The sequence below is a fragment of the Neovison vison genome, chromosome 3 (genome assembly GCF_020171115.1).
Source record: "Neovison vison isolate M4711 chromosome 3, ASM_NN_V1, whole genome shotgun sequence".
Taxonomy (NCBI): domain Eukaryota; kingdom Metazoa; phylum Chordata; class Mammalia; order Carnivora; family Mustelidae; genus Neogale; species Neogale vison.
The window spans coordinates 44,776,158-44,790,337 of record NC_058093.1 but is presented as its reverse complement, the minus strand read 5'-3'; the positions used below and the strand labels follow the sequence as shown (position 1 = coordinate 44,790,337).

At 56.9% G+C, this 14,180-nt stretch overlaps 1 protein-coding gene across 1 annotated transcript in view; it reads right to left on the bottom strand.

The window, feature by feature from the left end:
- Positions 1–13,492, bottom strand: part of RAMP1 (receptor activity modifying protein 1) — a 42,154-nt gene extending 28,662 nt beyond the window's left edge. Inside the window, exon 1 of the mRNA XM_044240897.1 lies at positions 13,412–13,492. Within this exon, the coding sequence (XP_044096832.1) occupies positions 13,412–13,463 (52 nt within the window). The 5' untranslated portion in view covers positions 13,464–13,492. The remainder of the gene's footprint in view (positions 1–13,411) is intronic.
- Between the last annotated feature and the right edge of the window lie 688 nt (positions 13,493–14,180).

Below are 14,180 nucleotides of genomic sequence, written 5' to 3'. Positions count from 1 at the left end.
TAACAGAGCCGACTGGCAGGCTTCAACACAAGGGCAGCCTGACACTGAGGACCTGGAGGGCAGGCCAGTCAGAGGCCACCTGCGGGGGAGCACTGACCACAAAGCTCTGAAGTTGCCCTCAGGTGTATCCTCCCCGTGCCCTCCCAGAGCCCCCGGAGAGGGAGGTGGTGCGGGACTGACGGAGGCTAGGCAGCAGGCCCATGTCTGGTCAGACCCTGTGTTTCTGGAAGACAGGCCAAGATGTCACAAATGGGCAAGAGCTGTCCCCTCAGGGAAATGGCAGCTCTCAGGAAGGGGACAGGTGGCCAGCCCCAAGCATGCAACCACACGCTGTGCCTCACAGTCAGAGAAGGACTGCAGTCCAAGGGAACTGATAGCCTGGGGGTTCCAGAAAGAGAGTGGGGGAACCCCAGCAGTGGCTGGGGGCTCTGCGGGCTTTCAGAGGATTTTCATGAAGGCCCCGAGGCCCACCGATCCCACCGGGACATGAGATGAGCTTGGGAGGGAAAACGAATTCGTTGAACTAAGGAAGGGACACAGTCCCGGCGGCACACACCTGCACAGGGCAGCTGAAGCCACCACAACGAAAGAAAAAGAGAAACCCAGACAAAACACACAGCAAACCCCATGACACACGGAGGTAGAGGGGAGGCCCAGCCCACCCTGTGCCCACCGCACTGCAGGGCGTCCCCAGGGGATGGGTCCCGCTGAGGCTGGCAGGGCACCTGGAAGGCTCCTGGGCTTTTGGCCTGAGAAGCTAGGGAGAAGGGGCAGGTGGGGAGGGTGAAGAAAGGCTGGCAAGTGGGGAAAGCTTCTTGGAAGTTCTCCCGAGGTGACGACCTACAGGCGGGCGAGGTGACCCATCCCTCGACATCGTGGAGGGAGCACCCTCCTCCCCCATCCCAGAGGATGCAGCAGAGGAGGCTGGGAGGGCAGAGCACATCTCTGGGGCCCTTCAGGATCTCTTGGGGGCCTGGGAGCCAGACGGCTCCCCTGGCCTCAGGGGCCACATACCCACCCTCCTTCTTGCTACTTCCCGACAGCCCAGGTGTGTGTCCCATGGAGCCCACATGGGCACGGGGCGGTGCGCCCCAAGGACCAGCTGTGGCTGACCCCTAGTGTTGTCCGGGCAGGCTCAGGGAAGGAGTGACTCGAAAGTCTGCCTGCTGTGGACAGGCACAGTGCTGGGGCTCAAAGGGAGCTCGGGGGTGGGGGAGGGCTCAGACACCTACTCATGGGAGGAGTCCCAAGTTGCCCATCCCAACTTCCTTCCAAGGGTCACCCCTCTGTTCATCCCCACTGCCTCTCTGCCCCAAGCACGTGCCTGTCTCCCTGCTAAGAACAGCCTTCCCCAGACAACGCCAGGCCTGAATGTGGCTTGTCTGTGGCCATTACCTCCTCCTCCTCCGAGGGGTCCCAGCCGCTTACCCCAGAGTCCCCCACCCCCCATCCACGTCCTCAGCCTCACTCAGGGGCTAGAGCGGTTTCCTCTTCTCAGAACAATGTTGGCCGCCTCTCCTCCACCAGCCTTTCCAACATGCGTGTGTACCCTCCCTGGCACGCAGCTGCTCTGCACGTTCCTATCATCCCATGTTGCGTCACTGACCCCAGCAGAATGTCACAGACGTTCTGCGTGGGAGTGGAGCAAGGGCGCTTCCCACTGTTGGCTCCTCTCCTGCTCTGGAATGGTCAGACTCAGGGTGGATGAGGACGATCGTCACTATCAGTCAGGATGCTCTGGCAACAGAAACCACGTGGGCTCATGTGAGCACCAAAGGACTCTAGGGGCTCACAGCAGGAGGGGCAGAGATCATCCCAGGGGGTAAAGGGTGTCACCTCCCCCGCGGGGCGTCCGCAGCAGAGAGTACAGTGCAGGGACACGTCCTCAGCCTACAGTCCCTCTTGTTGTGGTGTCCCGCCTGGGTACATTCAGGCCCATCTCCTGTTGTCCCGTGGGCTACAGAGAACAGCCCTCCGGCCCCACCTCCCCTGGCCGGCCCAGTCTGGTTGGTCCAGCAGTGATGCCAGACTCCAGGGCGCTACCCCCACTGCACAAGCCTCCCCATGGCCTTGACCCTGGCTGGCCTCTGGGCTAGTCCCCTGGATGCTGCCGCTCCCCACCTCTCTGTGAGACACCTGCTGCCTCCCCAGGTTAGGACCTGGCTCTCTGGGCTCAAAGACCCCTCCCCACACACACCCTGCCCTTTGCTCCTGTCCTGGGGGAGCTCTGAGCCTTGGGCCATTCCACAGTGGGGACCAGCTGGGGTGGGCTGTCTGGGAGAATCTGGAAACCAGGTTCATTTTTTAGGTACTGGAGAATGGCGCTTAATGTTTTTCTTAAACCAGCCTTGTGGGATTTCTTTCATTGGAATGACAGTACTGACTAGAACTACCAAAAGTTTTAAAACCAGTTGTGTGGGCCAAATGGGTCCCATTCCTGCCTGGCTGCCAGTGTCATCCCTCGTACGTAAGTTGGGTCTTTAAAAGGCCGCATGTGGGGGCCGCGAGCAGCCTGTGTTCCGTCCTCGGCATGTTCGCGCAGGAACTTTCCTTGGCATGGGCGTTATTTAGGAATTAGGTGTCCTTTTAGGGAGAGTTCAAAGCAACAGCTCCCTCTCTCCACAGCGGAAAAACACCGGACAGGAGGCCGCACAGAGGCTGCAGACCTCTCAGGGCAAAGGGACCAGGGGCCACAAAGACGGCGCGGGCGGGTTCCTGGCAGGGAGCAGGACCATCCCATGGAGTCCCTTGGTTTGGGTTTTCAAATGAGCAATGAGCGACCCAGAAGTGTGAACCTGATGGGTCCTGTTTTATGGGTCCTTGGTCTGTGCCTGCTCGCCCGGCAGGAAGGGTCTATCTGCAGACAGAGAAGCCTAGACCCTGCACTGTCCTGAACCCTGGGGTCCGGGACAGTAGGGGTCATGGGGGGTTGCTGGGCTGTGGAAAGGGGAATAGCTGGGGGCCAAGTCGAGCTCCCCATGTCAAGTTGAGGTACCCATGAGCTGGGGGAGGGGTCTCCAGAGATCTCAGACAGAGACGGCTTGGCCTGGGGCGTGGACAGGCTCCCTCACCCCTCAGACTGTGAAGTGGGAACCTCCTGTTCCAGGTGGGCCACCGGGACTGTGTTCCATAGGATGTGCTGTTCCCAGAAGCCCTCCTACCTCAGAACAAGCAGCCCACCTCTGCGGGCTACTTTCAGCACGAGCCACACTTAGCAACTCACGGGACACTCGAGGCTGGACCCTGGTGGCCAGCAGGAGTAATGGGGAGGGACATGAGGAGAGACATGGGGAGGGGCAGGAGGGGGAGATGACAAAGGTCAGGACTTTCAGGGGTGAGGGGGATATATGCTCAGTCTTGGGTCCACGAAGGTGTTAACAAATGCCAGAACCGTCCAAACTGTGAACGTTAAATACAATCCGTTTATTCTGTGTCCATCAGACTTCAGTGATGCTGCTTTACATAGTAAACGCAAAGGAAATGCCAGGATCTCTGAGCCGTGTGGTTCTAGAAGATCTTGGTTTTTTTCCCTCATGCTCCTTTATATTTTCCACAGGTTAAACAAGCATATAACTGATGAAATGTGATCTCTTTGCTCTCTGCAGATCTGCCAAGAGCTGTCAGAAAAGCCCTCGCTCAGCCGGTTCTCGGGGTGGCTATGAATCATTTCTTGCTCACAGGCCCGGTGGGGAGAGACCCGCCCGCTTCCAGGACTCCCCTGATTCTATCCCCCGGGGACCCACATCCCCAGGAAGAGACATGCCCAGGCTGTCACCAAGTGCCCCAGGACACGACGTACCCAGAATTCGGTTTGAACATGTTGCCCTCAACTGTCCTCAGCCTTTTCGGGAAAATAAAAACAAAACAACAACAACAAACTGAAAAGATTAAAATTCTTGTGTGCCTGGTGAAAAGTCCTACTCAGCCCTCAAGGCCCCAGGAGCTATCACATCCTTGGCCCTGCCCAGCACACAGCCCTGCTCTGACCCCATCGTAACTGCCAGCAAGAGCCTGTCCTGAGCCGCCAACCGCAGGACCCTGGGGCCTGCATCTCACCCGGACATAGCGCCTGCCCCCCAGGCTTCTGGCAGTATGGGGCCTGACGGCACCAGAAGTGAAGAAGTGAATGTGTGGGGAGGCGTCTCGATCCTGCCCTGTGACAACCCCCTTCACTTCTCAGGACTCTTCTGCCTTCTGGAAAGCCCCACGTGGGTCGGGCCTCACCCTTTCCTCAGCCAGGGTCTCCTGAGATGGTTTTCCCTTCTCTCCTCTGAGATACTCTTCCTCCTGTCTCTCCCAGTGCTCCATGACACCATGTCATGGGCAGGCATCTTGGGACACCTATGTCTCTGTCTGGAGGCCCCATCTGTGTTCTTTTTGGAAGCAAGTTGGGTGTCAACAGATAAAATGTAGATCTGGCTCTAGGTTGGTCCCCCCCACCTCTGGAGGACTCCCTGCTTCCCCTCCCACCACTGCCTGCCCGGGATGTCCGCCCTAGGGTGACAACCACACCTCACGTGGCCTGAGTCTGTACTAAGCCCTCCACAGGCATTCGCTCACTCAGTCCTCGCTAGCATCTGGTCAGGCCCACATTATTATTCTCTTATTTTACAGACTGGGTCAGAGGGGCCCAGAGAGGTTCAGTGACCTGCCCAGAGACACACAGCCCAGGAGTGGAGGAGCCAGTACGCAGCTCTTGGCATGCTCATCTCAGAACACACGGGAGAGACAGTGAGGGCGACTCCCTCAGCACCAGAGACCACAGCCCCGAGGCCTGTGGATGACTGACATCCACTGAGACCCCCGATGGGAGGCACCTTGGGGCCATTTTCCCCACGGAGGGTCGAGAGGGGTTTTGCTCCAGAGGTGGGAGGCCCATGCGACGGATGGCCACGTGGCCAGGTGACACCGAAGCCTGGCAGTATACAGCTTCCCAAGGAATGCGGGTGAAGGACACCCCCCACCCTCATAGGGAGGACCCCTCCTGCAGAGGAGCAGTAGAGCAAGGTCAAGTGGAGACCAGCCCAGGGCCCTCCGAGTCCTGGGGGTGTGGCCATGCAAACGCAAGCCCATCGTCCTCACCAAGACCACAGGCGTCCGGCAGGGGCATGTGAAGCTGTCACAGGAGGGCAAAAGGTTTCTGTGATTTTATGAACTTGTTTTCACAGCTCACCAGTTAAAGAAGCTGATCTGGACTAGGTCTGATAATATGCTGGGCAGCGGCACAGGCCAAGATCCCTATGCGGGGGCTCACTGATGGGTCAGGACCAGGAAGCCCTGGACACGACTGTTTCAGAGGATTAGATGCCCAGGCCCCCCGGTGCGGGGATGGGGGGGTTCCTGCTGGTCAGAACAGCTGCTCCTGCCTCCCTCACGCCAGCTCTGGTTCTCCTGTGCCTGGCCCCGCGTGGCTGCTGTGCTCCCCTCTGAAGCACACCGACCCCCCTCCAGCAGTCTCGTCTGCCCCTGAGATGCTCCCTATCCCCCGCAGGAGGAATTCCCGCTCCCGACCCCACTCGGAGCAGTCAATCAAGGGAAAGAGGAAGTTCCCTCGTAGGCCCACGGACCCTTTCATTTCCCATTCAAACAGCAGCTCACGCCGGTGGAGCCTTCATCAGGCAGATTTGCTGCTCATCATCTGACTGGGACCCTCCTGACACACCCCTGCTGTGGCCTAAAGAACCTGTTCCCCTCTTCCCCTCCCCTCCTTGAAGTGCCGCTCTGTTCTGTGCTGCACATGGGGGCACCCGTTCCCATGTCCCCCGAATCCATGAGAAAATGGGATGCTTGATCAAGCTAAAACGCTAAGTGATGCAGAACAATGTTCGGAGGGAGTGAGACACCACACCGGCATCCCCCACAAAGTCAGGTTCCACCTGCGAAGCACCGATGGGCACCTCAAATGTGTTGGGATGGCCACCGTCAGGACCCGGACAAGAACGAGCATCAGGGAGGGTGCCGAGAGCCCCCGCGCGTTGCTGGTGGGCAGGCAGTCGTGGCCAGAAACTGTGAACAGAGCTACCCTGTGACCCAGTCTGCAACAGGGACGTGCGCACCTGGGCCCTGCATGGCATTAGTCACAGCGGCTGGGAGCGTGAGCAGTCACAAAGACACAGATCCCGCCGGGTTCTACTCACCTCAAGTACCTTTCGCAGCCACTTCACAGACAGAGAGTGGAAGGGTGGGAGTCGGGGCTGGAGGCGCCAAGGTTCACCAGGGTGGGAGTCTGGTGGGAGTTACAGGCCGGGGAGATGGGAAAGTTCTGGAGATGATGGCCGTGGTGCATTTACAGCGATGTGAATGGCCTCCATGCCCCAGACAGCAGGGAGGGTAAGTTTTATGTTATATATATATTTTAGCACAATTAAAAATACAACAGTGAAATGGAAGGAGAAAGGAGGGGGCTGTGGAGGACGTGGCCTGCCGGGCTGGGTGCATGAGTGCCCCATGGTCTTCACCGGCCCAGTGAGCACAGCCTCTCCACCAGGGAGCCCTCCCAGGTCCCCACAGATTCCCCACAGCTCTCGGCCACAGACAGCGCAGGGAGACTGAAGTCAACAAGGACACCTCGGTAACAGAGTTCACTGTGAAGACTGGAGGGGACACCCAAGACCTCCTGCTCTTCTTCTGGGCTTCTGGGCCATTTACAGAAGGAAAATCTTGTAAGGTCAAGAAGGAACCCTGATGCACACAGGGGTGGTCTGTGACCCACTCTCTGAGCTCAACACAATAGAAGCAGCGATCCCGGGGGAAAATCCAAAGAGCCTGAGCTGCTGGGATTTTAAAAAACTTGCTTCCAAATAATTAATATGGTAGAGAGGAAATTAAAACCACAAACACAGAAACTCTAGAAAATATTACTGATGGCCAGAGGACAGAAAATCGCAGGAGGTAGCCCAGAGGCCAAGCAGAGGATTGACAGGACTAATTTCATTGCTAAGCAGGAAGAACGAAAGTGAACACATCTGGCACCGAAGGAAAAAGATCTGGTTCTTTGGGGTGGGGCTTGAGGATGCCTAACAGAGCTACGCAGCCATCCTCTTGGACCAACGAAAACAAAGTCACCTATCCATAGCGTTGGGCTGAAAAGGGAGAATGTCCATGAAGAACAGTTAGGACAATAAGATAATTATCCCTATAATTACGTGTTGGATAAAATGGACAAGTTCACAGAAAATGTGAAATAACCTTACCGCTCTAAGAAATAGGAAACCCATGAAAGATACCTGCCCCCCATTATCTTCACAGCCAGAAAGTGTCCCACCCAGACGCCTCTGCAGGTGGACACGACGACCCCTCGGCTCCCGGGGGACCTCTCACTGGCGCCAAGCGAACCGCCCCAACCCAGAACGGAGGTTCACGTGTGTTTTTGGGGACGAGAACCCAGGCCCTATCCTGGAACGCGCCGAAGGCTCCTGACTCCGTGATCACAAGCAGAACTCAAAATGAGCATCGGTTCTCAGACTCCCAGGCCCCAGGAGACTCCATTTGTCCCAGAAACTCAGGGAGACTCCTGCCGCAGACCTCTCCACCTATGTCCCCATCCCTCCCGTGTCCTCATCCCGCCATTCACCAAGGGGCTGCACACAGGCCGCTGTTCAAGGATTCTTCCTTCCCATCATAAAAACAGACCTTGTGCATGGGAAGAAGGCTCATCCTCACTCCCTCCTCCCCTCCCACCTGGCAGAGACAGAAGTAAGTAAGAATTAAGGGAGAATTAAGGGAGGCAGCTGCTGTCACCTACCCCGCCCATCCCAGCAGCAGGGTCTCCAGCCCAGTGGGAGCAGAAAACAAAATGAATGGTCCCAACTGGGAGGAGGTGACCAGACCAGCCTTCCTGAGATGAGCTATGGATCTGCTGCAGAAGTCAAGGTTGGGGGGCAGGGGGGGTGGGGGGAGAATGAAAACAAAGCCAGAAGACAGTGTTGCTGGGACACGGAGTGGAGGAACACGTTCAGGGACACAGCCAGCCACACCTCAAACACACAAAACAGAGCTTCTTTATACTCCAGCAGCGGCTGGGAAGAAATAAATTGCGGCAAGTAACCCATTTGTTGTTTTTTTTCCAAGTGGGCTCCATGCCCGACGTGGAGCCCAACGCAGGGCCTGAACTCACAACCCTGAGATCAACAGCTGAGCTGTGATCAAGAATCGGACGCTCGACCGACTGAGCCACTCAGTCTTCCCTCTGTAGTGACTGAGTTCCTGCCGGAGGGTGGAGGCACTGACTGCTGCTTGGTAACCAGGCGGTCCTGGTGTTAATCCCATCCGGCGGTAAATCAGGGCAACTGCTCTTCAAATGGCGACAGGTACTTGGCGAGCGCAGACACATCGTCAGATGAACCAGAAGTCTGCATATTTAACACCAGGGCACACAGGGAAGCCTGAGGAGGACAGGTGCTCCGGCTGACCCTTGCACCCCTTCCAGGGGGAGCCAGCTGGCCACGCCCACACAGCACCCCACCTCGGCCCACCCTCCCCAGCAGCCCATGGACATGGGCCCTGTCAAAGTGCCCTGTGGCACCCAGCAGCCATGTCTCTATCCACCCATCGCCTTGGCTTCTGGTCCCCAGCCTGCACCCCCTCTGCATCCCTTCTGTCTGTGGCTCTCATACCTTCCCAACTCTGAGGCTACCTCAGATGTCTCTCCTGGCCAGAGCTCTCGGCTGTGCCCTGGACTCGCGTGGATACCTGCCTGCCCTTGTCCCCTGAGTGTCCAAGGGGACACCTAACCCGATGCGACTGCTGGGGTGCGGGCTGCTGGGTTTAGCAAACACAGGACACCCAGTCCCGTGTGAGCGTCAGATAAACAAGTATGTAAATACTGCCCACGACATATTTACACCAAAGCAATTTGCTGTTTATCCAACATTTGAATTCAACTGGGGACCATGTGCTTTCCTGGGGAGCCGGCTATGGAGCTCCAGTTCCCTACCCTCCAATACCTTCCTGTATCCCCGTGGCTCACCCCCACCCCCACAGTGCGTCCCTCACCTTGGGGACTCTCTGGGGCCCCTTACTCCTGCCGTCTCAAGCCTCGGCCCTCACCTCTATCCTACCAGCACTCCCTGGTCCTCTGCCTCCAACTGGAGGCAGTGCACGGCCCAGGGTTGCCTACTGCCCTGGGGTAAAATCTGAACATCTTACCTTAGCCCACAGGACTGACTGGGTCCTCCTTCAACACCAGCCTTGCTCTAAGCCCTCTTCTCTGCAAGCTTCAGCCATAAAGGCTTCCAGAAAATTCCAAGATTTGGGGCCCTTCCATAACCATCCTGGGGAACTGGGGTGCTCTTTCTAAACTGCTCGGGGGTCGGGGTAAGGGCCCCCATCTCCAGCTCCACTCCCATGGCTCATTTCCTTTAGTGCCAAGAGCACTCTTCATAGATGTTATTTATAAGGAAGGCTTCTCAGCCTCGGTTCCATGGACATTCGTGCTGGGCCTTCTTGTGGGGCCGAGGGGTTGTCCCAGGCTGAAGAGGGCAGCCTCCAACAGTGGGCTATTGACAAATGTCCCTGGTGTCCACCTACTAGAACCCCCTCCCAGTCATGACCCTACATGAACCCACTTGTGTGTAGGACAGATAGAAGTTTCCAGGAGAAATAGTTTAGTGCTTTCCCCAAAGCTCCCTGATCTTTCCATCTACCCAGCCAGCAGCCATCTTTCCTCTCACAAACAGACCCACAGAGTCTTCTAGAAGCAATAAACATGCAAAGAGAAAGCCAGCCTTGGGTATTGGTGTCACCAGGTTTCTGCCTGAGCGATTCTGCTTCCTGGACCTCTTACCCCCTGACATGGGGTTTTGCTTTTATTTGCGTTGATAACTGGCCAGAGTATGTGACCCTATGGCAGAGTCATCAGTACCCAACTGCTTGGGTCAGCTGCTGCCTTTTGCCCTCCCAGGCATGTGTGGCTCAGGAGACTCTTTGCTGGTGGCCCTCATGGGCCTGGGGTGCAAAGCCCAGGAGAGCACGGGTGGGCGCTGGCCGGGTCCACTGTACCCCAGCTCCAGCTCCTGTGAGTGACCCAGTGGGAGGAGGGTCACCCATCCCAGGGATGGGGGGCAGGGATGGCCAGGGAAGGCTTCCTGAGGCTGGCAGTCCCCTTTGAGGAACAAAGGAAGCCAGACCTGGCTGTGGCGTTCAGACCAGGGGCACCTGATACCCCGGCGCCCGGCGGAGTCCTGGCCGGCATGCCTCTGGGGACCCCCTGCTCACAGCCCGGGCTTCGAGGGATGATGAGAGTCGGGTCCTTCCACATCAAAGAAATCTCAGGGGGAAAAAAAATCTTCCATGGACAACAGTAACTTCATTATTTGAACGTGAACGAGGCCTTGTTTAGGTTGGGAGCCCTCCTGTTGCTGCCCTGTTGACATAACCCTCCTCGCTAAGAACAAGGGAGTTCTCCAGAAACAGGACTTGCCCGAGAGGTCACCCTGTCAGGGAGGGCGGGAAGACTGGTGAAGAGGCCACAGCAGCTTTGTCTCCCCCTGGCCCCGGGGAACGCCGTGGGCAGAGGCCGGCCAACACAGGGACTGGTGCAGGTGAAGCCACCACGGCCGCCTCTGCCTGCTGCCCCTATCCCCTTCTCCCCACCCCTGCTCGCTCCTCTCAGCTCAGCACTGCCCCTCCGGACAGCTTCCCTGCGTCCCACTGGACAAGAGGTCCTGGGGCAGGTTTCCAAGCCCCCAGGACTGCCTGCCACCCGCTGTCCTGTAAAGGTGGTGGGGGTCACAGGGTGGAGCTCCATCTGAGTGGCTCAAAGGTGTCTGGAGAGCTCTGTCTCTGTCTTGTCCTGGTCGCCCCAACCCCGCCCGTGGCTCCCACGAGGGATGTGATGAGAGGTTTTCCCTTGGCTCCAGCAAACAGACGGTTTAACCCCAGGGTTCCCTGCCCTCCCTCAGGCAAGCCTGTGCACAGGCCTGAGTTGGGGCCCACAGGGAGGACAGCTCACCTTGCCAGGGGGCGCCCCCAGGAAGGGCAGGCTCCGCTCCCACCGGTGGGGGACGCTGGCAGCCAAGCCTGGGGGTTCCATGCTTGGGGGTGCCGCGTTTTCAGTAGAATTCACACTATGACCCGGAACCTCATCACACACTCTGACAGATCCAAATTTCAACTAATGAGAAGCCGTGAAACGGATTCATTCTGGGAGACAAAAATCAGGAGGAACAGAGCAGCTCTTTGCTGGAAGGGTCCCACCTAACACATTTCCTTGGAGAATTGCTCACGACCACTTCCAATGTGGACATAAGTGCCACTCAACAGCTCTGGCCTGGGACTGGCTGGACCTATACTGACAGGCAAGCGCCTATGGAAGGGACACAAAAATCCAGAAACTTCTCCCTGCGGTTAAATGCAGGGACAGTAAACAAACACATGGGAGGTAATTCACAAATAAGAATCCTTCAGCTTTGGATTCCGGGGTGAGAACTGTCTCCAGATTCAAACCAGCACGATGATCTGATCACATATGCTGCGTTTCCTGCGACGCCCCAGCCCATCCCAGTTATACTTGTGCCGATACGGAGTCCCTTATTTCAACAAATACAACCGCCTTGCAAGAATGTCCTCATTCTTGCACGTGCCTGTGCAGCCGGCACACCCGGCTCCCAGGACAGCGTCAGCCAGCGCTCCTGAGCAGAGGTGGGTGCCAGACAGAATTGACAACGGACCCGGCCATCACAGAATAACCGTGGGTGCTTTGCAAACGTCCTTCTTTGCTGATGGATGAAAACCTTTCAGTGGCCATATATGAAATTTGTAAGATGCACGTGGTACTGTCAGGGTCTTCTGTAAACATAAGAGTATGCACAAAGCCCAGGTTTACCATAGCTTGATTGTAAGACTGTTACAGAGAAGTTCTTGAGCCAATGGACCAGCACATTAAAAAAAAAAAAAAAAAAAGAAATTCCATATTGCTATTTTGGGAAGCTCAGTCTGCATCGCCAAGGAGATCTGGCTTCTGCTACAACTCGGGAAGAAAACAGTGTGTGCTCCATGATTCTACTAATTACTGCTGGGCTCTGATGACACTAATTTACTGATAACCTCACAGAGTTGTGTTTATTTGGAAAAATAAAGCTATAACATTAGCCAGACCGCTCAGACTAATGTTAAGATTATAGGACTCTGGACTTCCACCATTACGTGTGTTATTTTCACAGTAAACAAGGAAGGTCTTTATAGGCACTCCTGCCCGAGTTTTTATTTACACAGTCTTTAGAAGGTGCAGTTTCTGGAATCCAGTAAAGAGCATTTCTTTAGTCAGTTATGTTTAAAAAAAAAAAAAAAGGTGACACAACCCAGCTTCCTGCTCTGTTAGCAGAAAAATGTTCATTTCTTAGGAGATTAAAACAGTAAATTCCATGTCAAGCCAAAGGGATCTTAACACAAAAGGAGAGAATACTACTGCAAGATTTTGCTTTACAGGTAACTTCAGCCAAAAGAGTTTAAGGGGCAAGATCAGTCTTCTGATCACACTTCAGGCTGGTGGAGGCTAAGGGTTTTATGCAGAGGGACTCCTTGGCCACTGGCCACCAAAGGGCTGCTAGGTGGTCCTAAGCCCCGCTCCTCCAGGTGCCTTGGGCCATCTCCCCTGAGGAGCCACACGCCCCCAGCTGCCACCCCGCTAGGAAGCCAGCACAGCCCTCAGCCCTCCACCAGTACCAGCACTTGGGGCACCTGTGCAGGTGTTCCTGACCCACATCACCTGTTCCAGGGAAAGCCCACAAGTACCAGTGGCAGTTGGATTCTGCCATTTAAGTGCCCTATTTTTTTTTTTTTTTTAAGTAACTGCATACAGGAGATGAATCAGTGGCTAAAAGAGTTTAGAAAGTCTTCTTAGCTTTGCCTCAGGAAAGCCGTGAGGATAATTTCAGGGTAAATTATGCTAAGTCTGGTGCACGGTCCTGTTGCCACTGGGTTTCAGTTATAAACTCTCTGGAAACAGAAAGCGGAGTATATTCTGTCTCCTCACCAAGAGTCCCTCTTTGAACTTCTCTTAGCCAGAAGGCCAAGTTCACAAACAAACAAAAAAAAACCTGTGGAAACGAGGGCGAAGGCTAGTCTCGTGTTTGCAAAGGGCATCCTAGGGAGGTTTGTTTGCAAATCAGCCACTGCGGCACATGTCGACTGTGCGGCACACAGTCCTCTTCTCAGCTTTATTTGATTTCTGGACCCGTGGGCCGAAAATCCGAGTCCCGGTGGTATGGCTGCGAGGTGCCTCCAACGCCATGCGAGAGCCCCAGGACGCCTGCACCCGCAGCGGCCGCGGCGCGGGGCCGGGAGCACAGGTGCGGGGCAGCGCGTTCCCGGACGTGCGCGGGAAAGGTGCCCGTGTCTCCGCGCACTCCCGCGCCCCCCCGGGCCCCCCTCCCGAGACCCCTCTCCCCCGAGGGACCCCAGCCCTACTCACCTAGGAGCAGCCAGAGGCCGTGCCGTGGGAGGCCAAGCAGGCTTCGGGCCATGGCGCGCCTCCGAGCCGGGTAGCCCGCAAGCACTGAGCCCGCCGCGGCGCCGGGGGCGGGAGCGGGCGCGGAGGGAAGCGGCGGCGCGCGCCTGGCCCTGCCCACCGCGACTCCGCGGTGGGGTGGGGGCGGCGGGCAGGTCGCCGGGACCCGGCGGGGCGGCACCTGCAGGCCGGACGCGCGAGACAAGGCGACCCCACGACGAGCAGCGCGCACGGCGAGGAGCGAGCTCGGGGTCGCCGGGACCCTTCCTGGGGGACGCGCGCTCGGGCTTCGAGTGGTGGGGGGTAGGGGGAGTCTGCGCCGCGACCGCCGCCCGGGGTGCTTCCAAAATGTTTGCCTAAAGGCGAGTGTTTAAATCAGGTAGGATCTCCTAGACAGGGCATGGCAGTCTCAACAGGGTCACTATGCTCTTCCTCTCGCTTCTGCCCCCGGGGGGTCTGCTTTGCGAAAGACCAAGACTGCATCTCTCTTCCCCAAGGTGCGGGCACTGGGGTACCCGCGGGGACAAAACCAGCCCCGGAACCTGGGGAGACTCCTACTAATCAGAAGAGGACTAACAATGAGGAACTGGAATAAATTCAGGATAAGCAATGGCGTGGGCGCAGGGGAGGAGTGGAATGTCAGGGGTACCCAAAGGCCCCGGGAGTCCTGGTAGGACTGAAAGGTGCACCCGTGGATTGCTGCCTAGGATGGCTGACGAGAGACAGAGGAGGC